General features: G+C 39.5%; 1 protein-coding gene across 5 annotated transcripts in view; it reads left to right on the top strand.

Moving 5' to 3' along the window:
- Positions 1–15,270, top strand: part of cntfr (ciliary neurotrophic factor receptor) — a 207,802-nt gene that overhangs the window by 83,383 nt on the left and 109,149 nt on the right. For 4 of the 5 annotated variants that reach the window (XM_051072823.1, XM_018671773.2, XM_018671772.2 and 1 more), the window contains one exon: positions 1,700–1,781. The exons of the other annotated variant lie outside the window; for it this stretch is intronic. In XM_051072823.1, coding sequence (XP_050928780.1) covers positions 1,700–1,781 — 82 coding nt within the window. The remainder of the gene's footprint in view (positions 1–1,699; positions 1,782–15,270) is intronic. 5 annotated transcript variants of the gene reach the window in all.

Here is a 15,270-nt window from a genome sequence, read left to right as displayed (position 1 = left end):
GGGTGAGGGATATGGTATGATGGAAGGAATGTGATAGTTGCATAGAGTGAAGTGGGTGAGAAAGACTGAGAGTGAGATGATTTGAGAAAAGAAGAGGAAAAGAGAAGAGTAAAAGGAAAAAAACAGCTGAAGCTAAACAAAGAGCAAGAGGTAATGGGAGATGACAGTGGTTTGTAACAGCTGGAGTCTTGCATTAGAAGAACAAGGAAATTCACTTTCCTTTCTTTTCCTCTGTTCAGAGTGTTCACTCTGTTCTTTACACACAGACACACACACCTTACTCACAGCAAGTCTCAGCAGCAAGCAGACCCTTAGACAACCTCTGTCTGTAAGAGAGCCAACTATCTCTCCTCTCTCTGAGCAGAGGAGAGGGGGGATGGGAAAGAGAGAAGAGGGAGGTCACATTTTAATGGGAGGATCTGGGTTCAAGCCCCCTTGTTGGCAGACATCCGCCCTGCTCAAGTGTCCTTGAACAGGGTGGTGAATTCATACAAGCTCTAGTGGTGTAGTTTTGTTGTGGCTGACCCTGACCTCTGACCTCATATCTTGACTGTTTAAGTCATACAGAGGCAGAAATGGAAAGATTTCTGGGGAAGTTTTGTGATTACACTATTTCTTTAACAAAGGCAGGGCACCATGCCAGTTGTCACCACGAGGTTACCTGTACCTATACAGATGTACTGGACAGGTGCAAATAACTGATTTATTTAAAAAAAAAACCTACTCCTAATATCCCAGATTGATATTATTATTTTCTCTTAATGATAAATATGAAATCTACTGCAACTGGTTCAGACCAAGAAATAATCTTGCACAAGGGCTGTCATTTTTTTCACCCTTGAATTTTTGAAATTTGGAAAGTTGGGTGGATTATGTTAAGAGGGAGTCACGCTAGCTCTTTCCCCGTCTCCAGTCTTTATGCTAAGCTAGTTAGCCAGCTGTTGACAGAAGCTTCCTATTTAGTGTGCAGACATTAGAGACAGTAGAGAAAGGAGTGAGAGACTGAAAGATAAGGAAAGAAAACAGAAAGAGACTAAAGAATGAAAGTATGAGAAAGTAAAGGAGAAGAACACTCTGCCACTCCTCCACCCTACCTCACCTTCTATAAACAGTAAATACTTAAATGTTAAAATTGAGGTTATAAATGTTTTATGCGAAGCAACAACAAGGCAATGGGATGCCCATGAAGTCTTGTTGTTTTCCATAAGAGCTGTGTGTTTGTTTATGGTGTGCTATACCTTTAAGAGCTGCTGGCCATAGCCCATCCCAGAGAGGATGGACCCATTAGGCTGATGAACAGAAAGAGGGGGAGAGAGAGAGAGCGAGAGAGAGAGCAAGCAAGGGGGGGCGGAGGGGGTAGTGGGTGGAGGGGGGTGTCATACAGTGTAAAGGATAACAACAGTGAGAGAAGTAAAGAAAGGAAATCCCTTTTAATATAAGGTAGTTTGATGAGTAAGAAACAATAAAGGATAGAAAGAAAAAAGCCACTCCAGGGACTGCAATAGTAAAAGGAGACAGTGAGAAACTGAGAGGTTGAGAGAAAGGACAGGAAGCAGCTATCTCTCCATCTCTTACATGGTGTTGTAGGTGTCTATGGGTCTGTCGGTCAATCAGGACGACAGGAGGACACACTCACTCTCTGGCTCTCTGTCTCCCGCACGCGCTCACGCTGATGACTTTGCTGTATGTGTGTCTACAGATGGCAAACCTTGTGACATCGTTGTGCTGTGTAGTTCTGGCTGCGGTGGTGGTAGCCTACGCTCAGAGACGCAGCCAGCTTGGTGAGTATGCACTTTATCTTCATTACACTGTTCCTCCTCTGTGAGCAGAGGCCCCTCTCTGCTTCTCCTTATTTTGTTTTGTCTGGTCAAGCCAAGTGGGACTGTTTGACTTTAATTTATTCCACTGTGCTCCTCTCTCCCTCTCAACTTCACTGTGTTCCACAGTGTTGTTCTTTGCTCCACTCTAGCGTATTATTTCTGCTTCTTCTCCCCTAGTCTTCGGTACATGGCTCTCTTAGGTGCTGCTGATGCTCTTCAACATTTTGCTGTACTATGCTCTTCTTTTTTCAACTTTTCAACTCTGTTTTACTCTACATGAATTGCTTAATCTCTTGTATACTGAGATAGCTTTCTTTCTGCTGTAATTGAATGGTTTGTGCACATTCATTTTTTGAAACTCGGTTTGTTTATGTGTCTTAAAATGCTGAGCATACTTTCATTTTCCTTTGGTGGTTTTTATTGTGATTTACTTGACCACATGTGGGGTTAGGGTAAAAATGACTGTATGGTTCTGGACGTTAGCTATGATTTCGGTGTTTGTGTGATTGGCCAGTTACACAGCTACAGTAGCTATTCATCCACTGTAAAGTCAAAGATGCACAAGTGTAAAGCAATGTACATGTGAGAAAGCTTAGGTGGATTTCACTGTTCCTCACTCACAAACAGAGAAACAATAGCTGACCCAATCAGCTTGTCATTCCTTACTGCGTGGTGCTAATATTTTGGCCACATTGCCAAGGTTACCTCCATAACAAATAAAGATTTAACAAAGACGCCAGTCAGGTCAACTGATGATCATGAGCATGTTTCAAATGATTTGTGTGCTGAGGTTTTGGAGGAGAAAAGAGAAGCTGAAAAGACCAACATAATGCAGCTCTTCTGAGAGTTCACATAGGATGCATGACCATAAATTAGACCATGTGTGTGTGTAAATGGTGTGTGTATGAGTGTTTAACAGGGGTGAAGAGTGGCCTTGGCTTATTAGCCAATGAGGCTGGGCTGTCAGCCGACCTCAGCTCATCCAAAGAAAGAGTCTAAGGAAGTCAATAAGTCCCCAGTGACGCACATCACTGTGTCACGAGGGTCACACACACACACACACACATATTAACTGAGCAGAAATGCTTTAAGAAATAGGAATGTTGTCTTAGGGGATTAGGCAAAAGCAGCAAAGAAGGTAAGTGAAAGAGGGAGATGGAAAGAAAAACAAAACAGGAGAATAGATAGAGAATGAAAGAATTTAGAAAATAGAGAAACGATGGGAGGAAAATAGAAACCGTCAGATTGAAAATGAAACTCAGGAGGAATAACAATTGATGTTTGATGAGGAAGAGTTGAGGTAAAAGCACTGACAAAATGACAGTTGGGCCCAACACAGTGCTGTATGTGTGAAAGATGAAAACCCTACCTTTTCTTTTCTCCTTATTTTATTTTAATACAACTTATTTTTTAAATCATCTTTTAAATCAAAAATCATTGGAAATCAAGTTAAACTTTTTATACAAAATTGACTTCATTGTATTTCTTTCCAGTATAAAATAGATTTGGCTGTATTTTACAGATCAATCACATTTTCTTTTCTTTTTTTCTTTTCTTTTTTGTGCTATTCAAAAGCAGAAAGAAAGTAAGACAGAGAGAGCAAGCAAAGTAAAGAGAGAAAAAGGTGAAAAGGCAGCACTTCAGGGAATAACAGATATGGATAGAAGGAGGAATGAATAACATTAATAGAAGAAAGAGAGCTGTCAGTTCTGTCTTTGGGAAGAACTGTGAGTGAGTGAGCACTGCAGTATAGCTGCCACTGTCTATCACTTGCCTTTGTTTTTTGTTCTACATAGAATCAGCTGCCATATGCACACACACACACACACACACACACGTATGCACGTACTGTTCCTATACATGCTCACAAATACTGTATAAGTCACAAATACGTATATGTAAAGCCATCATAACACAAATGCATAACCACATACCAGGCGAAACCAGATGTACCTTTGCCCTCAATATTGTATGCACATACACGCATACACACACACACACACACACACCCTTATACTCACACAGAAACACACATATACACATCTGTCTATCTTGGAAAGTGCCTTGTTTCTCTGACAAATTGCGAGCCAGTTTGATTGACAGGAATCTCTGGGGTATGCCCCACTTTGCAGAGTGTGTACCACACACACACACACATGCACACAGAGACTAATGCACACAAATATACATATTCAGTACAAAGGGGTAAAATAGGGAAGAGCTCTCTTGTTAGGTCTTACTCAGTTTGTACAAAATGCCCATAGAGAGAAAGGGAAACACTGTCTTTGTGTATACCAATGTGTGTGTGTGTGTGTGCGTGTGTGTGTGTGTTTGTGACATGGAGTGTATAGGAAATCCATTTGAGACTTCATAATTAATGACAGCAGTGTGTTGCTGAACAAAGACAATAAGAAACAGTGGTAGAAAACATCCACAGACTGAGTCAAACAAATAAATACAAGAGCCACGTAATATAGGAGTCAATGTTGTCTGAATGATGAAGAGTAGGTAGTAAAAGAGAGGCAGACGGGGGAGAGAAAGACACATAGACATGTCAGAAAAACAGAGAAAGAATAATAGGGGATGGAGCAAGATGTGACAGAGAAGCAAACATGGCAAGAACTCACTTTTTAAGGAAAGAAAATTGCGTGTGCAAAACAGCTGGAAGATGGAAAACATGCATGAAAAAATGCCCTTTGATGAAGATTTGATTAATATTATGAAAGCTGTTATCATCCCTTTGTGTCAAGTAAATGTTGGCCAGATCCCATGCTTTCATTCAAGGATTCATTTAAATATTTTTAAAAACCAAATGTAATTATGAATTCGGCAATAATCAGCGTAAGTGGCTGTGATGAGACTAAAGAGTGTCTTGAAATATTTTTGTGCAGCTGCTGTTCTTTATCAAAACAATATGTGAACAAAAACCCAGGAAAAGAAACTGATGAAAATAGATTTACCTCTTATTCAAATGAGATTCTTATATGCGACCAAAGTTTTTCCTTTTAAAATCATAGAATAGATAAAATAAATAGATCTATGGCATGAACTGATTAGCATTAGTTATTAAAATCAGAACCATGCCTCAAAACCTACATCATATTAATAGCCAGGTATTTTGTGGGCTTGCCACATTGTGTCACTTACAGTATGTTTCCACCAATATATTACATAATTTCTACAGCAACAACCTCCTACCCCCCTTTCCAAATATAAAAACTTTGGATAGTGAGAAAAGTTCAAGTGTGCTATTTCCATTCAACTTTTGTAATGTGATTCATGATGACAGAGGAAATGGCAGTCCCTTAAAGTAACATCGCTTGAATCAACAAAGGAAGAGGAGAATAATTGAAAGCTGTAAACCCGCAGAGAGTAAAAAAAAAGTGAGACTCAGAGGTCATGCCAATTAAGCTTCCTTGAACATGAATTTGATTTTTGATTGCCAGTGAAAAATACATGATGAAACGCTCGGAGGGGGACGGGACAGATACCGCGTGGGTGGAAAAGACACACAAGGCAGATATGGGTAAAGACATGAGAGAATACAGAACAGATGACAGATGATGAGACAGGACTGAGAACGTGGGAGACGCAGAGTCAGAGAGGGGCAATGCTGATAACAGTCAGTTCAGACTGTTCTATGGTATATCACTTATACACATATATCCCTGTTATTCATATGAAACTGTAAAGCGTTACTTTAGCCTGAGGCAAGAGATTGCACTACCAGCAGAACAAAAGAAAATTGGCATGTTTTGAGATGAGATACATCAGTATTTCCTAATTGTCATGATAATGACAGTGACATTGTACTGTCAACACCAAATCTGCTCTACTATATTAGTATGCTCTTAACTGTCCTTCAACATCATGTTAGATCTGTAGCAATAATGTTTCAGTATCAGTAAAGTCTCAAATATAACCATTACACAACACACCATATGTATCTTACAGCTGCTCTCAAGGGAATGACAAAAGAACAAAAAAAATACATTATCAAAAAAAGGGAATAGTTAGAAAGTTTCAGATGCTCTGTCTCTGCTGGTGGATTATAAATCGAACATCTGTTGCTTTAAATTAGTCCATCCATCTACCCATCCATCTTTCCATGCATGCATTCATCCATCTATTTTCCCATTTCACCCTGTATTGGGAAACACATACAGAAAAACAAACACATACACATCAGGTCCAACACTCTGGACTTGCAACAACCTCTGAAAACATTATTACAAACCTCAAAATTAGGCAACCAAGCAATACCAAGGAGGTGAGGGAATGCATTATTTGGTGTAACTGACTGATAACCTGGGCTATAAAAAAAATGTTTCCCTGGTCATGGTATATCTTCACACATTGACACAGTTAAAAACTGAATTTTCAAATGAAACAAAACACATTACTCATGGGTGCTCTGGGTGTCTTTGTTGCTTCCAGATTTTTTATTTTTTATTTTTTTCCCAGCAGTGATACCATCATTCACATTAGGTACAAAGTAAGTCCTCTTATGCATGGAGAACCTGAAGATTGATCACTTACATGGCTAAAACGAGCCTCATTCTCTGTCGCTGTTTGTCTTAATCTCCTTATGTCTCTTCATTTTTGACAATTCCTTCTTCACCTTTCTCTATCCGTCTTTCCATCTTATTTTAATCCTGAGATATGCCAGAAAGTCTCCAGTCAAAGCAATACAATACCATTAGTATCCCAGTGTGTATTCCATACACAATAAATGCTGAGAGCAAGCACAACAGGAATATCAATGAGCAACGTACAAGAACACTTTGTAGAAAGTGGAGGAGAGGAGCAAATTAAATTAAGAAAATTAAATCCAGGATGAGGGAAAATATGGTGCAATTTAGATAGTTTACTCTGAGTTTGAGTGAATTTTGTATTTTTTTGTTTTGTTTTATGACCGCAACAGTGCAGTTACATCTGCTCCACCACCACAGTCTCTGCCTTGTAATGTGTGTGTGTGTGTGTGTAAGAGAGAGAAAGACAGAGTGAATGTGTGTGAATGTGGTGACATCATGCTGTTGACTGAGAGCATGTTATTTATTGGCGTCCATATCCTGATTGAGAGACGAACGTTTCCACTCATAATCATTCCCTCCATCTCTCCCTCTCCCTCCCTCTGTCTTTATGCCTCTCCATTTCCCCTCCCTTCTCCTGCTCTTGCACTCGCTCAGTTCTTCACCCTCTTCCTCCTCATCATCCACTCTTGTCGCCCTCTATTTTTTCTTCATTTTTGCTATCCTTCTTTCCTTGTCTGTCTAAATTCTTTCCATTACTTCCTCTCACACAACCTTTTTCCCCCTTTAACTCCATTTCTATCTCCACCTCCTCATCTCCCATCCCTCAATCCACCACCCAAATGGTGAACAGCAGATTTATCGGCCATGACATCATTTGCCGATGACGCTACACCACCGTCACTAAACGTTTTTGTGTGTTTCCTCTCTGCTCTTTGCTGAGCTTCCTTACCTCACATTGATTCTATCTAATTACTATGGACAGAGGAGAGAGAGCAGAAGAGAGACAGAGATCAGACAACAGAGTGGCAGAGGGAAAGGAAGCGAATGAGAGACAGCAGGATAGTAAGTGGTTAACTTTCACACTAATTCCATGGCATTACAGCTGTCAAAGCTGTATTTATTTCTTGAGGATTCGACACGTGCTGCAATGACTTTCCAACATGCCTGGGCGTACGCCGTGCTACACCACAGCCTTATTTATCCACACCCTTGTGAATGGATCATGTTAAATGTTCAAATTAAATTAATCCAGGCAGTTTTTAACCCCCCTATCATGCATGACAGGCAAATCTAATCTAATTCATGTGCATGTGCACATGCTCATGGGCGGACATAATTGGCACTAATAGCTAGGACTCCAAAAGCGAGATGTCAGATGGAAAATACACAGTGTTAGATCTGTTTCAGGGATAAGTAAGTATATTCAAAGATAATTATTTCTCTTCTCACCCAACAAACACAGTTTATACATGTCAGTCACGTAAATATTTTTAGTTACTCTAGCTTATAAATATGAATGTTGGTTATCAGTAGGGAAAAAACTGAAATTGCAGGTACTCTGCTTACTGTAATTATGTAGCTTTTTCATGCAAATGCAATAATTGGCTTGCCATTTGGCTTTTTTGGCTCAGGAGGTTCAGGAGGATTTTTCATTGACATTCAAGTGATTTTCATTGTAAAATACAAGAAATAGCAAAAAAGGAAAACAAAATAATCATGTTGCAAGGCCTGACCATGCATAAGTATGGAGTATAGAGTAAGAAAAGTCAGCACAAGGAAAGCAAATCATTGGGTTTTAATGACAACACAATGAAAAAGGCTGGACTGTTCACAGATGTAATTTGCAACATGTCAGCCAAACTAAAAGCCCTCATGATGAAAGCACTTGAAATATTAGCTGCTGTTTGTCATTTGTGTGTCTGTGCACTTTCAGAAGTACAAAAGACAAATCTAGACAACTAAATGTGATCCATTATTCATGAGTTTCAACCAAACTCAGATGTGTCATCAGAGGAAAACAGACAGCTGCTGTAACTAAGTAAATAAGTGCAGAAATTGATGTCTGTGTGTAGTGTGTCTGTTTGCCGGTATGTCTGAGCCATGTATGTGCTGGCAGGGAACCTTGTTCTTGCTCATTATCCTGAGTAGCACTCAGTGTAATCAGTGTTCCCTGTTTGGCACACCGTTTGTATTAAATTCAAGATGGAGCTCAACCAATTGATTGACTGACTGGATTGGCAGATGGATTACTGACTGGATGACTGGCAGGGAGGCGAAGTAAGGTAATACTAATCTCATTCAGTCATGGCTTTGAAATGCAGAAAATAAAGAAAACATGTCAATGATGTTGCCAAAAGGAAGAAGCAAAAGCAAAAGCACAAAACCCCCAAAAATAATAAGACTTTTAAAGTGAAAGCAAAAATCACATTTACACAAATTTGTGTATATGCAAATGTGAAGCAGTACAAATATCCTGAGCTTTGCATACCTTGTTTTGTTCAGTACTCTTTGCCTCACATCATTTCAGTATTCTATCAGAATACTATCAGAATACTGAAATTGTGTGAAAATCTCTTGTATGACACGTTTTGTTCACTTTTGACCATGGTACTACTATCCCTAATTTAATATGCTGCATATATAAGCACCCAAGTGTGTGTGCAGCGTAACACCATTATCGAAACCACTACAACCTCCAGATAATTTATTTTATCCTTGATCCAGGGGATTCACCAACTGCCCAGTTGATTAGATGGGTGGCTGGTTTGATGGCTAAAAAAGAAGGAAAAAAAACAAAACAAATTAGACCGCTAGTTGGCTGACAAATTCTTGCACAATGTAACAGTATTGCATCCTTGCTGGAGGACAAGCAGGCAGACTAGCTGGCCAACTGAGAGCCTGTCTGATTAGAGAGACTGAGAAGATAAAGCAGCAGATAGAGTGGTTGATTGACACTGATACGGATGTTGTTGCCTTTTGATCAGCTGGCTAGATTACGGTACTGGATGTTTGACAGAAGAGTGGTTTGATGTATTTGAATGGGGAAAGAAAGGATAACTATATATATATATATATATATATATATATAAGCGCTAATGCTATATATATATATAAGCGGTAATACAATACACTGTAAGTGACATGTTCGAGACTGGCAGCTTTATGAAGAGAAGACAGTTCTCAGTTGAAACAAGAACAAATACTGAGTGGCAGAGAAAGGAGAAGCTGACTCTAACATTACAGTTGGTGAGTTTGTATGTACATTGTACATTGGGATATGTGCTGACACCAGGGCCTCCCTTAAGACTTGAGAAAGCTAGTTGCGTGAAATGTTATACTGTTTCATCATTTACAATCATAAACACATACCTACACATGTTTTGTACTGAGTCCAAGTTCCATCTGTGCGTCATAAACTTATGTTAACACGGTTGAACTCTTTGCTGAGTAGGCAAACACTTATACTTGCTTATATGAGGTCAGGTTGCTGTGGCAGCGGGCTATGCAAGGTAGTCCAGACAACCCATTCCCAAACAGCTTTTTGCAGATCCTCCTTGCGGATCCTGAGGTGTTCCCTGGTAAGATGAGATATGATCTCTCCAGCGTGTTCTGAGTCTACACGCAGGTCTCATACCAGTTGGACATGCCCGGAAAACCTTCAATGGAAGGCGCCTAGGAGGCATCCTGATCAGATGGCCAGACAACCATAACTGGCTCATTTTGACATGGAGGAGCAGCGACTGTACTCAAAGCTGCTACTAGATGTCTAAGCTCCTTACCTTGTCTCTCAGGTTGAGCTCAGCCACCTTGTGGAGGAGATCGACTGGTAAATCGAAAGCTTTGCCTTCCGGCTCAGCTCCCTCTTCACCGCAACGGTACAGTATAATCCCCGCATCACTACTGATGCCATACGAATCCACCTGTCAATCTCATGCTCCATTTTACCCTCACTTGTGGACAAGACCCTGAGACACTTAAACTCTCTCACTTAAGGCAGCAACTCACTCCCAACCTGGAAGAAGCAATCCACCATTTTCTATCAGACATTTTCTTGCATCCCAGCTGCTTCACTACTGTATATTTTATTATTAACAGCAAAATTACACAGTCCACTTGTGATTTTAGAGTGATTATTATCTTCATCATCATTGGGTTACAGTACTCATATAATTATTGTGAATTTGGTGCCACAGGAAGCAAATATTTTATCAACCTCATAGTGGATCCAAAACGGAAATGGCTATCGGAACACAACCCTTCTAAGGATGCCCCTGTCAAACCCATGGAAACCCAATCATCCACTTTGTTGACCAGCTTGTATTTTCCCTCCTAAATGTGTGTCATATGCCATGAATTTGAGTGAGAGACAAAAGACAAATGTGAGATTCGAGAAAACAAATATTCGTAGAATCCATTACTGTTTAGTAGTGAATGGTCTGTAATTGGTCAAGTATAGACACAGAGTTCCCGACCGTCTGATACAATCTGTCTGGTAATGGACCATTTCCAACCAATCACAGTCCTTTATGCTAGGATATGGAATCTCAGAATCTCACTGTCTGAGCTGTGTGTTTGCACGACATCTGTGTGTGTGTGTGTGTGTGTGTCTTGTCCACCTCCTTTAACTCATTAATCTTTTAGAAGGGATTCCCAGTAAAGGCCTTTGATCAAGGCTCTCTCTCCCTGATGGCTCCTTCCCAAAAGTCTGAAGCAGTTAAAAACATTGTGCATTCACATTAACATTTCAGTTTGTTCCATCTCTCTCACAAAACTGTTAAATAAGTGTGGAGGCTGAATGACAATAATAACACCTTTTGATCTGGTGCTCTTAATGAAATAAAGTAGGTGGCACCCATTATCTTCAGTCGTCCTTACACTGTGTTTCTTCCTCCTGATCCTGGTCTATTTTTTTACTGGTAACACTGTCAGTTTAGATGATTCTTTTTTATCAAGATGCTTGTTTACTTTAAAAAAAAAAAAAAAACATATTGCAGCTTGAAGATAAATGCAGTCAGGATTTTAATGGTGAAAATGGCTCTGAAAGAAGTTTGAAAGGTGTTAAGTTAAACAAAACTAGGAGAACCTGCCAATATTGACAAGTTGCCAAATGGAGCTTTAAGGTCACTTTATCTGGTTTTACTTGCTCTCGTTTATAAGTCCAAGTTAAGTCAATTGGCTTCAGTTTGGTACAGATCCGTCAGCAGCGGTATTCCAAAATCACAGACGGATGGCCCAAAAGTCTGTCTCCACTACAAAGATATTAGTTCACTGAACGCTGTATATAAATCATACTCCCTCATCCTCAATGAGAGAATAATGACCCTCCTTGAGAAAGCAATATATTGTCTGAGTCACAGTTTTAGAAAAGTCAGGGCCTGTATTGACCACATTTATACAATTCTCTCTTTGAGCAACTGATTGACTCGTTTTTGTTTCTTTTTAAATATTAAAAATGATTTTGAAAGTTGGTTTCCTTGGGCAAGACAACCAAAGTAGAACACAGTTCTATAAAACTGACTCTAACCTCTGACCTCCCTAGTGGTGCAGGGAGCAAAACAGAATTCAAACCGTTAGATTTCTAATCAACCCCTCAAAGGCCAGGACAAATCTAGATTCCCCAACAAATCCTCCCACTCTCATTTTATCAGCATCTTTCTGATATGGCCTTCCAAAGTTGAAAAGGAACACAATTTTGGAGATGTGCACACAAGCCCTGAGCAGCAAGTTTTCTTTGCTCCGTCTTCACTCTGCCTTGTTTTATCTGTCAACACTGCTATCTGTGTCTTCCATCATGTCTCCGTCCTCCTGCCTCTCCACCTCTCTTAGAATCACTTTAATTAACAACACTCAACAGAGAAAAACAACTTTCTTGATGTTTGACATTCAGCAACTGAAAGTGGAAGTGCCAGAGTTCGCCTTTTTTGTCATTTTCTTCATATTTCTCTCTGCCTGTGCCTCTCTCTTTCAAATGCACTCTCAGGATGAAAGTGGGACAAGGAGGACACACAGGTGAAACTGTTCTTGAGCAGCATTGTCCTGCATCAGCCAATGTATACGCTCTCATCTTGGCTTGCACGATTCATTAAAAGAACCAAATAATATGAGTGTGCTGGCGTTTGTGTGTGTGTGTGCTGCCTAATGTGAGTCATTTATGGAAGTGTATTCTAATGAGGCTTACAGCAGGTCACAGCCAGCCAGTGTTTAATGACAAATAAATAGTGAACAGAGTGCTGCGATGGCTTTAGGGTCAGACAGCATTTAGCATTTTGGAGCTGTAGCAATAAATTTTGTTACTTAGTATTTTATTCTGAATCATGAACAAACACACACCTATAAACATAAAAATGCACACATATGCAGCTAAAACACACAGGAATGCTTTCAATGTGTATGATAATTGTGACAAATTTTACTTAAAGGATGGGAATGATGTATATGAATGTGTGTGTGTGTGTGTGTGTGTGTGTGTGTGTGTGTCTGTCTGTCTGTCTGTCTGTCTCTCTCTCTCTCTCCGTTTGCCCACCTATTATAAGCTGCAGTTGAGGCTAACTCTTTGTAATCCTGTCAGGAATTTTCAACCACTGCTTCAGTGACCTGACACCATATTGTGTGTGTGAGTAAGTGTGGGTAGATAACACATGTGATTCCTGACATACAGGTGTTCCTATTTCTTTCTGTGTGTGCCAGTGTTAATGTGTGGAAGAGATTCTGTGAACATGAATATGTGTCTGAATGAGCACACGCTCTGCTACGTGTGTGTGTGTGTGCTTCAACAACTTTTTACATGTGGTTATTGTAATGCCCTGATTAACTTTCCACTAACCTGTTGTGCAGCTAATGAGTGTGTGGGTGTCGGGTTTGTTTGCATCTGAGTTTGAGCATAATCGTATTGCAGGAAAATGTAAGTAGAAGTAAAGTAGATGTAAATATTTGGAAAGATTAGGAATTAAAAGTTTCAAGTTATTAACCTTACTTCGGGGCAAGGAAGCAGAAGTTCTAACATTCTGTGATTGGCTCCTAGGCGTTTCAATGTATTTCCAATTACTGCACCATGCAAATAGAAACCTCAGCACTTTTGCTTCCCATGCTGTATATCACACTGTGTGAAAGGCTTCTTAATATACATAGTGATACATTTTTGGATGGTTTATTTATACTTAATTTATTGTTCTGCTCTTTCGCTTTCACGGTGCAGTTAATTTTAAATTTAAGATTATACCTCAGTGTTTTAAATGTGAAAGTGCTGCTTATGAGATGAAGTCCATATCTTGCAGTGTGAAAGCCAAGGTATCTGTGTGACTGTGACTGTTGTCCCTTGTTTGATAACGACAGTAAGATAGATGTGTTTAAAATGGTTTAAAGGGTTCAGATAAGCTGGTGTTTCTTTTTTCCATGAAATAAAAATCTTACACTCCTGGTGTTTGAGAGAGACCGCTTAAGCAGAGTCAATATCGGAAACAAAAGAGCCACCTGCGCTTCAACTTAACAAATCAATTTATTTTAGTCATTAAAAAAGGCATTTCATTTGTAGATGAACAGAATGTCCCCTTTATTGATTTGGGTGACCATTTGCAAGATAGATCTTCTGTTTCCAGAGCCATTTTGTTGATTCCAACCCATTAAATCTCAAGTTGTGTTTTCCCGTGCCATTAAAATCACAGAGCCCCCAATAGTTCCCCCAATTCCTCCTGATAGACTGTTCAATAAGTTAATGTTGCCAGGAACCTAATGTAATTCCAGCCAGTATGAGCTGAGTTTTGGCTAATGTTGCTTTGCAATAAAACTTTGTTCCAAGACATTGGAAGTGAATCACCAGCGGCTTAAAAGGGGTCTCAGACCCCTCAGTGGTGCAACACTTATACTTATAAATATACACATTTAATTTGATCTATTGTGAACAGAAAAGCCTTCAGTGTGACGCATTGTGGGGAGAAAGTAGGAGAGTGGCAGGGGGAAAAGATTGCCATTTATCACATTGAACTTCAGTTTAATTTAATTCAGCTCAACTTTATTGTCATTCCTCTCAACTCAAGTCATTCCGCTTAACTCAAGTGCATGGAGAAACAAGAAGAAAACTTTCTGAGTGCAATGAAGCAAAGAGCAAGAGTGGAATGAAAACAGAACAATGCGTGCCAAGACAGAAACTTGAAAGGGAGACAAAACAATGGAACCCAATACCAACAGTAGACTGAAAGTAACTGGTGCATAGGATTTAATAATAACTAATACCACATCCAGGATGTACCTATTAAGGGGCTAGGGAATGTATATAATTGAAGTGGTGCATTTAATTCAAACAATACTTATACTAAAATAAGTCAAAGTCGAAAAAAAAAAAAAATACAACCCCCTAACCCTAACTCCACTGGCGACCAGGTGGGTGCTAAGAGATTAGAATATAAACTGATGACATGCTCCAGTGTATTCTGATGAGGAAATTAAAAATGGGGCAGATAACTGTGTGTATGACAGATTACAGCCTCAGGAAACCCATTTGACATATTAAAAAAGCAAAATTTACACTGCCTTAACCTCTTTTAGTCTGGGACCCTTACACAGTTTTATATACCCCAACCACAATTTAGCTTTTCTGCTTCCCACAGCAACAGAGAGTTTTTCACTTGTCACTTGTCCTTACAAAGTAGGACACATGACTTTTACACAAGTAATAAAACCATAACTGGTCACATTATGAGATAGGAGCATCAGTCAAGTGTCTTTGATACATTATTTTAGTTTTGATTACTTTGGGTGCTTGTTTTCTGTTTGGAAAAGGTTAATTAATTTATTTTTGCAGTCTTGTACTGTCACTTGGTGCTTGTGTTGCTTTCATTTTGTATTTCTTTAGAAAACTTTTTTGAAAAGAAAATGTCTAACTGTATGGCAGCGCTATAAGCCAATATCTGTGTAGCAAA

Source organism: Lates calcarifer, linkage group LG9 (assembly GCF_001640805.2).
Source record: "Lates calcarifer isolate ASB-BC8 linkage group LG9, TLL_Latcal_v3, whole genome shotgun sequence".
NCBI lineage: Eukaryota > Metazoa > Chordata > Actinopteri > Centropomidae > Lates > Lates calcarifer.
Note: the sequence above shows the minus strand (reverse complement) of the source record. Positions and strands in the feature narration are given on the sequence as shown.